This window comes from Capra hircus, chromosome 4, assembly GCF_001704415.2.
Source record: "Capra hircus breed San Clemente chromosome 4, ASM170441v1, whole genome shotgun sequence".
In the NCBI taxonomy this organism is placed as follows: domain Eukaryota; kingdom Metazoa; phylum Chordata; class Mammalia; order Artiodactyla; family Bovidae; genus Capra; species Capra hircus.
The window spans coordinates 92,988,713-93,006,855 of NC_030811.1; the positions used below are offsets into that span (position 1 = coordinate 92,988,713).

The 18,143-nt window shown below is 39.3% G+C and overlaps 1 protein-coding gene across 3 annotated transcripts in view; it reads right to left on the minus strand.

Annotated features, from left to right (window-relative positions):
• Positions 1-18,143, minus strand: part of HDAC9 (histone deacetylase 9) — a 1,067,937-nt gene that overhangs the window by 135,741 nt on the left and 914,053 nt on the right. For all 3 annotated transcript variants that reach the window (XM_018047346.1, XM_005679004.3, XM_013963174.2), the window contains one exon: positions 3,551-3,669. In XM_018047346.1, coding sequence (XP_017902835.1) covers positions 3,551-3,669 — 119 coding nt within the window. The remainder of the gene's footprint in view (positions 1-3,550; positions 3,670-18,143) is intronic.

Below are 18,143 nucleotides of genomic sequence, written 5' to 3' on the forward strand. Positions count from 1 at the left end.
TTTTCTAAGGGAGTGGTTTCTATGTCAAGGACTATAAAACTATTCAATGTTTATCAAAGAAGCTTTTTTAAAAAAAAATCATATATGGCTATCAACTCACAATGTTTTTTGCATCATTCCAAAGGGAAAGTTCTTACTACATGATAAAAGCAAATTGTTCCTATCAGTTGACTACCTGAAGCCACAGAAAACAGATAATACACAGACGCATTGAAAAGAAAGAAACATCTGTTTTGTTGTAAAGTGAGTTTGAACTAAAGAACCATTTTTTTTTAATGGTGACAACACTGTTAAGCTGGGTTTCCCAGGTGGCACAAGTGGTAAATAACTCATCTGCAAATGCAGGCGACATAAACAGATGTGGATTTGATCCCTGGGTTGGGAAGATTCCCTTGGAGAAGAGCATGGCAACCCACTCCAGTATTCTTGCCTGGAGAATCCCCTGGACAGAGGAGCCTGGTGGGCTACAGTCCATGTGGTTCCAAACAGTCAGACAAGATTGAAACCACTTAGCATGCACACACAAACTGTTAAACAGCCAGGGGGTGCTGCAATATGGTGAACGAGTTATTTTATTCAGTTTAACATGGCATTCAGTTGGCATACTAACCTTCTTAAACTGTAAACTGAAGACAAAATGATCCAGATGAGAGTATTTATAAAGATAAACTGATAACTGTAAGGTAAAATTTGATGTAACCTTTAGGGCAGGATACAAAAATTATTCCATTCAGCTTGGACCTTAAACCTGGTGGTTAACTGAAAGAATAGCACAGATTTCAAATAACTAATTCAGATAATTCATTTAAGACTTTAGCACAAACAAATCTGAATATCTGTATTGTAGTCTCACAACAAAGAACACTTAATACATAAAGAGACGAGAGGAGAAAACAGGAAGGAAGAAGAACAGTACTAGCCAAGAATCAACTTTAATTAGATTTTTAGAAGAAACAAAAGTACTTGCTATTTTGACTTATCTCTTCATATGAGAGTCAACAAGTAAAAGTTTTAGAGGATTTATCCAATGTGCTAAGACAATAAAATTAAGCATCTCTGACAAGACAGTATCCTCCAAACTACATTCTTAAGATCCTTAAACATTCTACTATGGGCGAGGGTGAGTTTTGCAGGAATGGGAAAAACATCAGGAAGGAAACTTGCTTCTTTAAATTCCACTTTCATACTTTAGGTTTTAGTCCCATTTCTAGCCTCATTTGGGGGCTCTCCTCAAACAGAGAATGACTTACAGTATAGGAGAGTGAAGGGCCAATATTAATTGTTGTATAAATAACAACCAATTGACAACATAAATGCATCTCCTGGGTGGTTAGAAAGAAAAAATGACTACGTGTGAACTACTCGGGGAATAACAATACAGTGGTCTGGTAACTCTAACTTGTACCCAGTCAGTATGGCAGCTTCTCTAGAAACTATAGTTGGCATACTCAGGCCTGCATGAGCTAATCTATACAGAGAGTTGCTTATGATGTTCTGCTATTTTTCCTTTAGGTAGCATGGGATTGTCATTGTCAGTTGCTGACTGATTGTGAAGTTAAGGGTCTTGAGCACCAAAATGTCCTCTGTAGTGTTCACCCAAGTTCTCTATCCTCTATGTATTTTATGAAACATTTTTCCTTTTTTGACAATGTCCAGTAAAAGCTTATATGATTTCATCTAACTACAAATTCAGGGTAAGTACTTGGGTTTTAGCCCCAATTATTTCAGATGTTAAAATAAGTTTGTTTTCTCATCTACGAAATATGTAAGTTGTTCTAGATAGCCTCTTTGGGTTCTGAGATTTCCTTCCCTAACTGTTTATCTTTTCCTTGTTAAACTGTGAATACTCAACAAAAGGTCAATTATTAAAACATTAAAAATTAGTGTCTGTCCGTATTTCCTAGGAAACAAGTCACCTAGTAATGAAGTAATGGTCTGTTGAATAGAAAAGATAAAGAAGAGAAGAAATAGATAAGGAGGGGTGGGAGTGAAGGGACTGGAGAAATTACAGATTATCTTCTGGGATAGAGAACAACAAAGAGCTTTCCCCCCAAGTGACAAAGAAGCGTTATAAAATGAAGGTCCTGGTGCGCTGCACTGAAGCTAACAAGAGGTAGAAACTTCCAAGATAACATGAGACTTGAGTTCGAATCTGACTTGGCAAAAAATGAACAAATAAGCAAACAAAAAGATTAGTTCCTTCCAGCTACTTTGAGCTTGTTACAACTTTTCCTGTTGGCAGGAAGAAAGACCCAAGAACAGACATTGCTTGTTCTGAGGGAGACTCTTGGATTTAACAGCAAAGGATACCTTTTCTATATTTCTGTCTTTGCTCCGTGTGTTTTCTATTGTTTGGGTTTATCTCAGTCTAGGGTACAAGCATTTCCCCCCTTTATTTAGACTAAACTAGTCACCAGTCTTGACCCAAATGAGGTTTATCTGCAGTGAAAAGACTAAACTCCCTGGGAGTGGAACTTCACAAAGAACAAGGATAATAAAGATATCTGATGTGAACAAACACCTCCCTTATTCAGTGTTACCACAATTATGCATTATGCTTCCTTTGTGTTTGCAGAGTTGCCTCTTCTAATATATTCTCAATAGACAACAAAGCACCAAGAACACTGAGTAAATAACAGATGTTAAAAATAGCTACTACCTAACAATGTTACTGGAAGAATTAAAGTGCAGACACTCCATCATCATATGAGATGCCAACTTAAAACAAAGGCTGGCATAATACCGCTTCTTTGGTTCTTTTCAAATTAATAAAATGCATTTGTTCCAAACTCATCTCTCTCACTTAAAACTGCTTGGGTTGCTTTCGATTTCTTTTCAACTCCCACTAAAATACACAATAGTGGGTAGTATTCTTGGTGTAATTTTACTTATTTTACATGACTCCTTCATCTTTTTTTTAATATATTTGCATATGTGGACTATACATATGCCCTGTTTTCATACTTGGAGAGCACAGAAATCCTTCTAAAAGAGTGGAATCTCTAGCCAGATTCCACTAGGTCATGTTATTCAAATGCAATATGACACAAAATTCATTTGTTCATGTGGTGTCTAGTTGCTAGGGGACACATCCAAAAGTTAATCTTTGCAACAGGAGAAGACCAGTAGAGACCCTGAGTGCTACCCATAGGCTAGTACAGAGCCTCCCTTTTGTATTCAAAGCTAGAAGAGGAAACCCTGGGAAATGGCTATTTCTACCCAAAGTGCAATGAAGTAAACACAGTGATTGCCAGTCTACTTGCTAAAGCCTTATATCTTTTCTAGACCTCTTATGTCATTTAACATATCTTAAACAGAAACCCTATCACTTCTGCCTTTAAATAGCAAAGCACGATTCCTGAAAAACTAAAGGTTCTGAAATGTCCCTTCAAGTCCACCAAAGGGAATGATTTAACTGTTTTCTTAAAGGCCAGTTTCTACAGAGGGATGAATCTGGCAGAGCCATTAACATCATTTAAAATCATTTGAGTGTCTCACCTAAGTTTACTCTTCACATGTTAAACAAACAAAAATCCTGCATATTACTTACATTTTGCTGTCACTTTGTACCCCCCCAGAGGAGGGGCGTGGCCTTCTAATGCGTCAAATCCAGCCGAAACCAGGACCAGGTCTGGATCAAACTCTGTGGCCACAGGCTTCACTACAGTTCTGCACAGTAAAAAGGCAACCAGTTACACATGGGAATGGCAAATACCTTCAAAAATTGTGCAGTGAAAATGATTTGGCACAATCTCAAGAACTTCCCAAGAATAAAGAAAAGGGGAAAAGAAAACACTATTTGAGAGGATCAAAAACTTATCATTTCCTTAATACTGAATCAATCACTGTTATTTTTGCATCCCAATTCAGTCTTTTTTCTTTCATCTTTTTCTCAAAAAAAAAAAAAAAATGCTTGCAGGTACATTCTAAAGCCCGTCATATTACATGAACATCTGTGGCTGTTTTATCCCACTGCCTATAAAAAAACTGATTCTTCCAAGGGAGTGACTAATGTTTTACAGAGGAAAGGCAAAGCTTTAGTGAAAACCTGGCTTGCTCCAGTTAGTAAGAACTTGGTGTAAATTTGAACTATAAATTTCTTTGGGGAAAAAGTTGCTTTTCCAACTTTTTTTAAAAAACATTTTTAAATATTTGTCGTGGTAGGGGGTGACTCTCACAAAGGAAAAACACAAAATTCCTTTAATAGGATCCAGATTATAATGTTAAGCCAGTCCAAGGTCAGAGACACAAGGAATGCAGCTGCCTCATCCCTGACTGCCACCCCTGCTGGCCTCACTTGGACACTTGAGCACTCACCTCCTTACCTTCGCAGCCTCACTCACTCCTTCCTCCTCAGAGCTGGATTTGAGAGCCAGTGACTAGTGGATGCTACTGGGCTTTATAAAACCCAATAGTTCTTTAATGCAGGCTTCACAACGAGTGTGCCATCATTTAAATCCAAACGTTCAAAGACTATTTAATGAAATGAAATGGGACTAGTTCACCCTACACTGAATTAAAAGCAGTAAGTTCTCTTTTGTATGTTTGGGAGAAATAACTAAACCAAATATTAAAATAGCTATCCTTGAATAGTGACACAATTATGTTCTTCTCATCTTTTTCAAATGCGCGAATTTCCAGATCTTTTTATAATAACGACATATTAGTTTTATACGTAAATCTTTTTCATGTAGACAAGAAGTTGTCCAAGTTATAAAATTAAAAAAAATTTTATTTGAAACATACCTACATAGAGATAAAAAGGAATTAAATGTCTTTAATAACTCTATAATTGTTATACAAGTATAAAAGTTCAAGTCTTCAATATCATAAATGTACAAGTGACTTCCACAGCAGTCTTGCTGACATTTGGAAAGCCTCATATCTGAACTATCCATCAGTGTAACTAAGTGAATATCTAACTTTGTTTATCATGCATATGTTTATTATTTTATTCTTCAATAAAATTAAGAATCTCTAATATAGCTACATTAGGAGAGATATTCAGTTCTTTTCCTTCCTAATAATACCAATAATCTTCATAAAAGTGTCACATGTTAGGAATTAACTACTTTTCATATGCATGAAATAACATATATGATATATGATGTTGGAATATTAGATGTTGCAATAAACTGTCTCAAAGAATCAAGAGTGTTTTCTCAAGGTACTCCATCTATTTAGTTTGATTAATCCAATGTACTACCTTAGATAACAAACACTCAGTTCAGTTCAGTTGCTCAGTTGTGACCTACTCATGGACTGCAGCATGCCAGGCCTCTCTGTCCATCACCAACTCTTGGAGCCTACTATAACTCATGTCCATCGCACTGGTGATGCCATGCAACCATCTCATCCTCTGTTGTCCCCTTCTCCTCCCACCTTCAATCGTTCCCAGCATCAGGGTCTTTTCCAATGAGTGAGTTCTTCACATCAGGTGGCCAAAGTATTGGAGTTTCAGCTTCAACATCAGTCCTTCCAGTGAACACCCAGGACTGATCGCCTTTAGGATGGACAGGTTGGATCTCCTTGCAGTCCAAGGGACTCTCAAGAGTCTTTTCCAACACCACAGTTCAAAAGCATCAATTCTTCGGCACTCAGCTTTCTTTATCATCCAACTCTCACATCCATACACGACTACTGGAAAAACCATAGCTTTGACTAGACGGACCTTTGTTGGCAAAGCAATGTCTCTGCTTTTTAATATGCTGTCTAGGTTGGTCATAACTTTTCTTCCAAGGACCAAGCATCTTTCAATTTCATGGCTGCAGTCACCATTTGTAGTGATTTTGGAGCCCCCCAAAATAAAGTCTCTCACTGTTTCCCCCTTTATTTGCCATGAAGTGATGGGACCAGATGCCATGATCTTAGTTTCCCAAATGCTGAGTTTTAAGCCAACTTTTTCACTCTGCTCTCACTTTTTTTTTAAATTGTACATCAGTTTTATTTCAACTAAAAAAAAAAAAACAGAAAATACTTTCAAATAAAGTACACAGAATGCTCAGTAATTATTTCACAACTAGTCAATTTGTGAGACCAGAATTTGAGATAAATACTTTAACCAGAGAAGAAGAGTTAGGCTATGCTGGCAGGTTACTTTGTTGGTATCTTTCTGACAAGAAATGTCACCTGTGCTGTGTTTTAAAAGCCCAAGCTGTTTGGCAAGGATTCTTTTTTTTTTTTTTTTTTTTTTTTTTTTTTGTGAGCCAGGAATTGCAGATTTTAATAAAGATGCATTCAGAGGTGGCTGGACATTCAATTGAATCCAACATTTGAGATACATGTGAAATGCCTCTGAACAACTTTATCTATTACATGATTGCATCTCAGTCAAAGGAAGACTTTCACTCCTGTGACCCTTGCCTCTTATATATATTCTCACTATAATTCTATTTTATGTACTTTTGCCAAAGCCAAATTTCAACAAGGAAAACAGAATTCTGTGACTATTGGGGGGGGGGTATTATTTTTTAGAACTGTAGCTCTCTCCTTTTTTTTTTTGTTTTATTTTTTAAATTTAAATTTATTTATTTTAATTGGAGGCTAATTACTTTACAATATTGTATTGGTTTTGCCATACATCAACATGAATCTGCCACAAGTGTACACGTGTTCCCCATCCTGAACCCCCCTCCCACCTCCCTCCCCGTACCACCCCTCTGGGTCATCCCAGTGCACCAGCCCCAAGCATCCTGTATCCTGCATCGAACCTGGACTGGCAATTCGTTTTTTATATGATATTAAACATGTTTCAATGCCATTCTCCCAAATCATGCTCTTCCACTTTCATCAAGAGGCTTTTTAGTTCTTCTTCACTTTCCGCTATAAGGGTGGTGTTATCTGCATATCTGAGGTTATTTATTGACATTTCTCCTGGCAATACCGATTTCAGCTTTTGCTTCTTCCAGCACAGCATTTTCATGATGTACTCTGCATATAAGTTAAATAAGCAGGGTAACAATATACAGCCTCGATACACTCCTTTCCCATTTGAAACCAGTCTGTTGTTCCAGGTCCAACTTTAACTGTTTCTTCCTCACCTGCATACAGATTTCTCAAGAGGCAGGTCAGGTGGTCTGGTATTCCCATCTCTTGAAGAATTAACAAACACTACTCTTAGGAAAATATGGAGGTAGATGATTAAGCAATGTTGTCCACTCAACCATATGCATTATAATAACCATGCATTAGATTTTTCCACCTCCTTTCCTTCTCGCTTCCACTTCTCTTTTCTCTCCCCAATCAATTTATACTTGTAAGATTGACTGGCGGATAAACATCCTTCAAGGCACAGCTCACTTAACTACCTTCTTCATAAAGGCTTCTCAATATCTGGATATAAAATATATACGTACATATTTTTGAAAGAAAAAGATAGGATAGGAGACAAGGGCTACCAACATAATATGGGAAACTTAGAGTTGATCTATGGAGGGGAAAACTTGAAGTTAAGTGCAAATCTATAAAGAGGGAGCCACAAAAAGCAAGATGACTATCGAAACAAACTGGCCAAAGAGAAAATACCCAGAGAGTCTGACATCTATGAGTCACTCAGACCAACAGTCAGATATTTTTCCCCCTATCTCCCCTCAGTAGACTCACCAGTCAAAAGCCCCTCTCAGTCACACAGAGTTCTCAACTATCTTTTTAGGGCCCCTTTCTCAGATATGATGGACTGTGTGAAGAAAGTCTCTAGCATAAATGACAACAAAAGTAACATGCCAACAGATGAATAAAAGAAAGGGGACTCAGCAAATGAGAGAGAATGCAGGGAAGAGGGCATAATTACAGAAATTTGGATTACTCTCAAAGACATAAGATGGTACATAATGAAGAGAAGGTGTTATTTAAAAAAAAAAAAGAAATAGCAAACAAAATGTGTAATAGACTGTTTAGAAGATAAATTTGATAAATTCTCTCAGACAGTATAGCACGAAACAGAGATGTGAAAAAATGGCAAGAAACTTGAAGGACCCATTTAGAAAATCAACATATGAAGGAAAAATCTACAGAAAACATTTAAAAACTTATAATCTGCGTACATCCAAGATGCAAAACTAAGAGCACATAATAATTTCAGACATTCAAAATATCAAAACAAAAAGAAAATATCTCCCACAAATACAAAAGAAGGTAGTGAATGCCCCCATCAAAATGAAGGTATAAACTGAAAAAGAGAATGAGATACAAACCGTTCCATCCAACAAAACATTTTTATAAATGTTCAATTCTGCCTCAAAAAAAAAAAAATTATTCTAACCTTAGAAGAAAAGAGTAAAAATTTGGCCTGCAAATTCACACAGGCTTTCAAAATGTTTATTTCACAGGATTAATCCTGTATATTTGAACTCGCTCCAAAAATATGAAAAAAAAAGAAAATTTGGAAAAAAGAGGTTCAAAATGGAGAACATCAAGGTTGTATATTGTTAACCTGCTTATTTAACTTACATGCAGAGTACATCATGCGAAATGTTGGGCTGGTTGAATCACAAGCTGGAAACAAGATTGCTGGGAAAAATATCAATAAACTCAGATATGCAGATGACACCACCTTTATGGCAGAAAGCGAAGAGGAATTAAAGAGCCTCTTGATAAAGGTCAAAGAGGAGAGTGAAAAAGTTGGCTTAAAACTCAACATTCAAAACTTGAAGATCATGGCATCCAGTCCCATCACTTCATGGCAAATAGACAGGGAAACAGTGGAAACAGTGAGAGACTTTATTTTCTTGGGCTCTAAAATCACTGTAGACTATAACTGCAGCCATGAAATTAAAAGACACTTGCTCCTTGGAAGAGAAGCAAGGACAAGTCTAGACAGCATATTAAAAAGCAGAGACATTACTTTGCCTAAAAAGATTCATATAGTCAAAGCTATGGTTTTTCCAGTAGTCATGTATGGATGTGAGAGCTGGACAATAAAAAAGGCTGAGTGCTGAAAAACTGATGCCTTCAAACTGTGGTGCTGGAGAAGATTCTTGAAGTCTTAAAGTCCCTTGGAGAGCAAGGAGATTAAACCAGTCCATCTTAAATGAAATCAACCCTGAATATTTGTTGGAAAGACTGATGCTGAAGCTGAAGTTTCAATACTTTTGACCATCTGATGCAAAGGGCCAACTCATTAGAAAAGATGCTGGGAAAGATTGAAGGTAGGAGGAGAAGGGGACAACAGAGGATAAGATGGCTGGAGGGCCTCACTAACGTAATGGACATGAGTTTGTGCAAACTCTGGGACACAGTGAAGGACAGGGAAGCCTGGCATGCTACAGTCCATGGGGTTGCAAAGAGCCAGACCCAACTGAGAGACTGAACAACAACATCACTTTAAATGCCTTCCATTTTAAAATATATATGTTTAGAGTTGCGTTCGAGTGGTAGTTGTTTGTTGAATAAGTTAGTGATGCATGATTATAAGAGTTGTAAGGCACCATGCTTACTGAGTGCCTACTATGTTGTTTGGCTTAAAGATGTCCTAAATTTTGAACTAAATCTTATTTATTTTTCTATTATTACTATTAAACTCTTTCGTGTTCAGTTCTCTTTCAAACTGATGAAACTAAGGCACCACAGATCTCTTTTAAGCAGATTTTTCTTAAGCAAATCTTAAATACTCAAAAGCAATCATTTAAAATTTTATCTGAATAACTGGGTTTTCTGGTAAAAGACAGGGAACAATGCATATGTGTTAGTCCCTCATCTTATCCCAATATCCCACTGAAAGAAAATTATAAAAATATACAAATGAACTCATAGTTTTAAATATAAATCAGGTAGATAGATACAGAAAAACCTTTAAATATGTGTGTATACATGGGTTATTATGTATTTCCTAAAAGCAATGACAGTGCAGTGGCAAAGAGTACAGTTAGCATCAGTCTTCAAAAAAAAAAAAAAAAGGTTCAGGGATCCTTGGAGAAGTGGCTGAATCCAGGACGACAGCAGCGAAAATACAAGATATTTCTGGAACATCAGGTAACAAAAAATAATAAAATGCTCAGAAAGAGATGGGCATGTTAGTAGGGCATAAAAGCCAAGGTAACAGAGCTCCCAATGGCCGAAGGTGAGACAATCTGATGAACAAAACAAATAATAACATTATTGGATTATAATCCATAGAATCAAGTCCAAGAGTTCTCACAGAAATTAAAAAATATAGGAGAAACACAGAAAAGAAAAAAAATACCTCTGCCTTACAGAAAAATTTCAACTAGTAAGTACAGAAGAATTGAGGTAAATAGAAAATAACTATTTGAATAAACTATTACTACAATCAAGTAATCAAGATTAGTATCTCCAGTCTCCTGTGATAAGACATATTAACATCACTACTCTCTGAGACAGGAGGATCAATTCTGTAGTATTCTTGCTAAAAACATACAACCTCAAATCTAATCATTAGAAAATATCAGACAAACCCAAATTGAGAGACACTTGACAACGTACAATGACCAGTGCACTTTAAAAGTCATGGTCAGGAACGTCTAAGAACCCGCTACAGATGGGAGGAGAGCAAGGAGACATGACAGCTGAGTGCAACATGAGGCTTTGGACTGGACCCTGAACAGAAAAGGGGAAAGTGCAGTCCCATATAAAGACTGCAGCTTAGCTAAGAGTAGTACCCAGATATTCATTTCTAAATTTTGAAAACTGTACTGTGGTTTTATAAGTTTCTAAGATTATGGAAAGCTGGGTGTAGGGCATGTAGGAGCTCTGTGATATTCTTGTACCTTTTCCATAAGTGCAGCAGTACTTTAAAACAAAATACTACCAAGTATCAGAATCACCCACCTCCTAAAAAGTAATATATGTGTAACAAAAACTGAAGATAGGAGAGTTGGCAACAAATAGATATTTTAAATAAATCTCTAGAAAAGGGGACCTGACCAAGTGCATATGAAAAGAATGAAACAAAAAAGGTTACCATAGAAGAGATGAGATATACTCAATGGAACCCCACTGAAGAAACAGGGATGGTGAAAGAAAAAGAGGCAGGTCTGGAAATAATAAAGTTTTAAAATGTTAGCTGGTTAAGAGGACCAGGACTAAAGCTCAACACCTTAATTACCTTTCCTCTATGCCAACAACCAGTATTTAACCCCAGGCAAAACATTCACATGATTCTTTCTTAAGAAAAGGATGTCTAGAGAAAGCCAAGCCTTTTTATGTGGATACAGTCCCCCAAGATGCAGTCATTTAGGAAGATACAGGTGACTCAGTGGGTAAAGAATCCACCTGCAGTGCAGGAGACACAGATTTGATCCCTGGGTCAGAAAGATCCCCTGGAAGAGGAAATAACAACCCACTCCAGTATTCTTGCCTGGAGAATCCCCTGGACAGAGGAGCCTGGCGGCTTACAGTCCATGGGGTCACAAAGTGTCGGGCACAGCTGACTGAGCAAGCACAGGAAGATACTTAGACCACAAGCCATCTTCTAGAATGCGAATCCTAAGGGTGATTTGGCCATCTATACACTCTAATCCATACTGGCTGACACAGAACACCCGACTGATTTACACAAGCACGGGAAAAACTGACACCAGTTACTATTTTCATAAATGTCAATGGCAAAGTAGGAATTCCCCAACATAAGGAGACTCAGCAGAATGAAGAAAAAAAAGTTTAAAATAAACGTAAATATTAACAACCCTGGACAAAACAGAGATAGGTCAGGAACAGAAGTAATAATCTCAAGGAGATTCAAGAAATCATTTTATCTTTAAAACACAGATATGCTGTCATGAAAAAGAACAACTGAAGAACAAGGAAAGAACTGAAAGATAAAAACTAGTTGCATAAATTAGTAAGGGATCTGAAGAAGTAAAATTGACATAGTCCCCTATAAAAGGAAGCAAATAGATAAAATATATAATAATAAGTGCAAAAATAGACATGAATGATCAATATAGAAGCCTTGTATTTGAATAACAGGATCCGTGAGAATGCTGAGGAGGAATTTTTCAACTAATAGTAGAAGATAATTTTAGGAGCTGAAAAATGACTAAAGTCTACAGATTTGATAAGTTCAACCAGTGCCAAGCTCTATCTATAACAACAAATACACACTTATACATATTCTCAGGAAATTTCAAATCCCTAGAGCTCCTTAAAAAAAAAAAAAAAGTCACCCTCAAAAGAGATGAAGGATGAGAGTGACATCAAAATCCTAACCAGCAACACTGACTGTCCTAATATTCTGAGGGAAAATTATTTTTAAACTTTAATTCACTTCCAGCCATCATGCACTGAGATTCAAGTATGATACTTAAAAAAAAAATTATTTTTGGCAAGGCTGGATCTTCATGCTACATGGTCATTTCTCTAGTTGCAGCAAGTGGGGGCTACTCTCTAGGAGCAGTGTGTGGGCCTCTCATTGCAGTGGCTTTTCCTGTTGCAGAGCATGGGTTCTAGAATGAGCAGGCTTCAGTAATTCTGGCACGTAGGCCCAGTGCTTGCAGCTCCCAGCTCCTGGGCTCAAGAGCATGGGCTCAGTAGTTGTGGCGCACGGGGCCTTAGCTGCTCCATGGTATGTGGGATCTTCCTGGACCAGGAATCAAACTCATGTCTCCCGCCTTGGTAGGTAACTTCTTCACCGCTGAGCCACCAAGGAAGCCCTCAAGTTATTAATACTTAAAAATACTTTAAGACATGTAAGGTCTCAAAAGCATAATTCCAAAGCCTCTTTCTAAATAACATACTTGAGAACGTAGTTCTACAAAGGAAGGAAGTAAATCAAAGAAACACAGGCAAAGGACCGAAGTAGGAGTGTATGTAACACAGGAGAATGATGAAGAGGGCCCGCTGATGATTTGTACACAAATTTCTTTGCTGGATAACAAATAACTGAAGCAATAATAATGGTATCTATGCTTTTCCATCTTCTCCTGACCACTGGAGACTCCGTCATGCTCTCCTTAAGAAGCAGTCCTCCTCTTCCATTCCTGTATGTCTGCTTCCCAAGCAAGGCTCATGCTAGAGAGAGTAAGTACATCAAGCTTATAAACAGGGAACAGACTTGTGGACACAGTTGGGGGAGGGACGAGGGACAAACTGAGAGAGCAGCTTGGAAACACATATGTGGGAATTTGCTGTGATGATGCATGGAGCAGCTCAGACTTGGTGCTTTGGGTCAACCTAGAGGGATGGGATAAAAACCTAGAGGGAAATAGATGGGAAAACAATGGAAACCGTGTCAGACTTTATTTTGGGGGGCTCCAAAATTACTGCAGATGGTGACTGCAGCCATGAAATTAAAAGATGCTTACTCCTTGGAAGAAAAGTTATGACCAACCTAGATAGCATATTCAAAAGCAGAGATATTATTTTGCCATCTAATGTCCATCTAGTCAAGGCTATGGTTTTTCCTGTGGTCATGTATGGATGTGAGAGTTGGACTGTGAAGAAAGGTGAGTGCTGAAGAATTGATGCTTTTGAACTGTGGTGTTGGAGAAGACTCTTGAGAGTCTCTTGGACTGCAAGGAGATCCAACCAGTCTATTCTGAAGGAGATTAGCCCTGGGGTTTATTTGGAGGGAATGATGCTAAAGCTGAAACTCCAGTACTTTGGCCACCTCATGCGAAGAGTTGACTCATTGGAAAAGACCGTGAGCTGGGAGGGATTGGGGGCAGGAGGAGAAGGGGACAACCGAGGATGAGATGGCTGGATGGCATCACTGACTCGATGGACGTGAGTCTGAGTGAGCTCCGGGAGTCTGTGATGGACAGGGAGGGCTGGTGTGCTGCGATTCATGGGCTCGCAAAGAGTCAGATACGACTGAGCGACTGAACTGAACTGAGAGGGATGGGGTGGGGTGGGAGGTTGGAGAGAGATTCAAGAGGGAAGAGACATATGTATACCTATTTTGATTCATGTTGATGTAAGGCAGAGACCAACACAATGTTGTAAAGCAATCATCTTCTGATTAAAAATTAAATAAATAATACTATTAGTATTACTACTACTTCTACTACTAATACTAAAGGGAGACACAGATCAGGTGTTTAGACACTAAACACAGTAAGGAGAAAAGAATCCCATTCCGGATTTCTTTCTATGAAATACTGATACTGTTAGTTGCTCCGCTGTGCCCAACTCTTTGTGACCCTATGGACTGCAGCCCACCAGGCTCCTCTGTCCATGGGATTTTCCAGGCAAGGATACTGGAGTGGTTTGCCATTTCCTGCTCCAGGGGATCTTCCTGATCCAGGGGTCAAACCTGGGTCTCCTGCACTGCAGGCAGATTCTTTACCTACTGAGTTACCAGGGAAGTCCCTTTCTATAAAAATGTGATTTTTTTTTAAAGTGCAACAGTGAATATTTATTTAAAAGGAAAAAATAAATTGCAAACCTTAAAAATTGACAAATACATAGTTTCCAAATGTGTACTAATAAAATATTGAAATAAAATGGGTGTTTGTAGATTAACCTGTATCCTGTGATTTTGCTTACCTTACTTATTATAATAGAGCTAGTTGTTTTTTTTTTTTTTTTTGTAGATTCCTTAGGATTTTAATGTGAAATCTCCACAGCTAGAATCAGATTTCTGGTTTTATTTCAGCTCTAGCCAATGGCCAAAGAACTGCCTGCACTGATGCTGAGTCATGTCCTGGGCCTAACTGAACACTGCTAGTGATTTCCCATGATTCACCTCAGCCTCTGTCAAGTCAACAGCATGCTATGCTGGTCACTCCTTCGGCAAGCCCTGTGCAGGGGAGCATGCTCTGCTCTGGCTTTATGGAAAAGAAAAGCTTGCTTCCTCAGCCTTCAACTCAAAATTTAAAGCATTTCAGAACATTTTAAATTCTAGAGGGATTTCCCTGGTGGTCCAGTGGCAAAGATTCCATGCTGCCAATGCAGGGGGCCAGGTTCAATCCCTGGTCAAGGAACTAGATCCCACATGCCGCAACTAAAGATTCCATACCTCACCACAAAGATCAATGATCCTGCATGCAGCAATGAAGACCCAGTCCAGCCAAATCAATATTTCAAAAATTCAGTTACTCAATATTTTTATATTCATTTAGCAGTCATTTATTGAGCCCTTATTACATGAGAGGCACTGGGACTGTCCCCAGATTCAAAGATATGAATAAGCTGAAGTAGCTAGGAAATGTGTCTTTGTAGTACAGTATGGTAGGAATTCAGGCACAAATTATGTACCAAGAGACAGAAGTGTATGGGTAGACAACAGGGAGGAAGGTGGTATGAAGGAAGTTCACCTGAAGAATGGACACGAAAAGGGGATTCGGAAACCAGTGTAAGAGATTGCTAGGAAGTAAAATTAGGAAGGTCAGTTTAGGCAGATGGATTAGCAAGTACAAAGGCAAGCACATGGAGCCTTGTGAAAATCATCCAGAATGACTGGAGCATATGATGTACATAGCAGAGGGGGTCTGTGAAGGCCAGCAGATCCTAGGCCCTACCCATCTGAAACAGGAGAGCTTGATGCTGAGGAAACCAGGGGCTGAGGGTGTCAAGTGTTTCAAGAACTGGAGTAGACCGCAGTATAAAAGCATCACAAAGCTCACCCCATTCACTTTCCTCACTCAGCACATCTGACCCAACCACCTGTGATGCGCCACGCACGGCTGGAAGGTCAGGGTTAAGAGTAGACAGAATCTCTGCTCTCTTGCCTTCATGGAGTTTGCACGCCAGTGGAGGAGAAAGACAGTGTGTCACAAATAAGCAAGTGTGTAGTAAGGACTAAGGTGGGAAATAACATAGACAAAGTCACAGGAGGTGGTGCACATTTAGACATGGGTGTTCAGAGAAGGCTGCTTGGCAGTGGTGACCCTGAACAGAAAACTGCACTGTGAGAAGTGAGGAGGAAGTGCAGCCCGAGGGAACAGTGAGTGCGCACGACCTGGAGTGGGAGCATCTCTAGTGTCTTCAGGTCAGCCCATGAGGTCACTGTGGCTAGTGCAAAGGGCATACTGCAAGGAAAGATGGTTAGAAGTGGGGCCAGAAAGGTGGCATGAAGTCAGTGTGGGGCCTTCTAGGATATCATGACTTTGGATTTCATTTTGAACAAGGGAAACTGAAAAGTTTTGAGCAGGGCAGCGGTATGATGTGATTTATATAATTTCTGACCTCATCAATGAAGCAAAGTACTTAAAAATGTGCTTGAGAATGATGAGGTCCTTTTGACACTTGAGGCAGCAGCTTCTGATTCCCTGTATAATTTATAATGACATTATAAATTTCATTATTCAATGCACATTAAATAAATTACTTTATTTAAACAATGTAAATGTGAGTTATAGGTGAAAATCTAAGCCTACATTTTTCTTTCTAGTTTAATTGTTAGTCACTGCTTAAAAGCATCAGATTATAAAATTAAACATTTTCAAATGGTATAGGGACTTATTTTTAGGTTTTCCTTACAAAATTAAAATGCACATTAGAGCATGCACGCTTTTTCATCCATCTGTACATGTTTTTGCACACAGTTCAGGAGAAGAATGCTCCCAACAAAACGCCTCATGAAGAGTTCATGCTTGGAGACGCGGTCAAGGCAGCACATCAAAGAACAGCTGCTAACCAGACTCCGGGCAGCGGTTGTGGTGGCTGGGCTTCAGGATGGCCCCCAGCACCTCGCTCACCACTGGACCAGTGCCCTTCTGGGAGGGCACCAAAGGAAGGGATTACCATGGGTATTTGCGAAGAGGGTCAGTGCTGGGAGCTCCAAACACACCAAGTATAACTGGTGTTCTCCACCAACACCAGCCAGAGCAACGCTGCTCTTCTTCCTGAACCTTTACCCTCCATTTCTTCACAAAGCCACATAGCAACACACACACACACACACACACACACACACACACACACACATACACACACACATACACACACTGTTCCTTTCTCTTTTTCATCCTCCTCCTTTTTCTTTACTGATGTGATTTTCCATCTCTGGCATCCCCCTTTCTCTCTCTCAGACCCATGTCCAGTCCATCAGGGCACCCTGTTGTCTAGACTTTCAAACTATTCAGAAACTTACCACATCTAAACACCTCCATTGTCACTGCCCTGGCCTGTGTCTACATTCTCACCCTGGATTACACCTGCAGCCTCCAGAGAAGTACCCCTATTATCTCTCTTCACTACCCTCTGGAACACATTCTCTCAAAACAGCAGCCAGGTTGATATACTTAATGAAGTCTCCATCATATTTCTCAGGGTAAAAATAAAGGGCTTTTATGACCCATGTCTCCACACAGTGAGGCTGTCCAGCATCTCTGAGCCCATCTCTTACCACTCTCTGCCAGAACTCTCTTCACAAACATGCCAGACACACTCCGGCCATCGGGGTTTGAATGCAGCTCTTCCCACTGCCTGGAGTGCTCCTTCCTTAGATGACTAACTCCCCACCCTCACTCCAATATTTGCTCAAATATTATTTTCTCTTAAAGACATTTCTCTAACACCTGTTCTCACATCTACTCCCCAACTCTCTCACCCATAACTCTTTTATTCTGCTTTTTTCCCCCAAATCACTTATCTTCCAAGTGAAAGTGAAAGTCACTCAGTCATGTCTGACTCTTTGTGACTCCATGGACTATACAGTCCATGGAATGCTCTAAACCAGACTACTGGAGTGGGTAGCCATTCCCTTCTCCAGGGGATCTTCCCAATCCAGTGATCAAACACAAGTCTCTCGTTACAGGAGGATTCTTTACCAGCTGAGCCACCAGGGAAGCCCAAAAGTGAAAGTGAAAGTCACTCAGTCATGTCTGACGCTGCTACCCCAGGGACTATGTAGTCCATGGAATTCTCCAGGCCAGAATACTGGACTGGGTAGCTGTTCTCCTATCCAGGGGATCTTCCCAACCCAGAGAGCAAACCCAGGTCTCCCACATTGCAGGTGGATTCTTTTATCAGCTGAGCCACCAGGGAAGCCCAAGAATACTGGAGTGGGTAGCCTATCCCTTTTCCAAGGGATTGTCCCTACCCAGGAATAGAACCAGGGTCTCCTGCATTGTAGGCAGATTCACACTTGGCAGACACTCAATAAATAGGTGTTGAATGGAATGTCAAATAATAGTTCCTACAATTTTTCATGCTTTCAGCTCATGTTTCTTGGTCTTTCATTCTTTCTCAAGCTTCTCTACATTTCACAAATCAATACTGAAATGAAATAAATGATGCCTCTC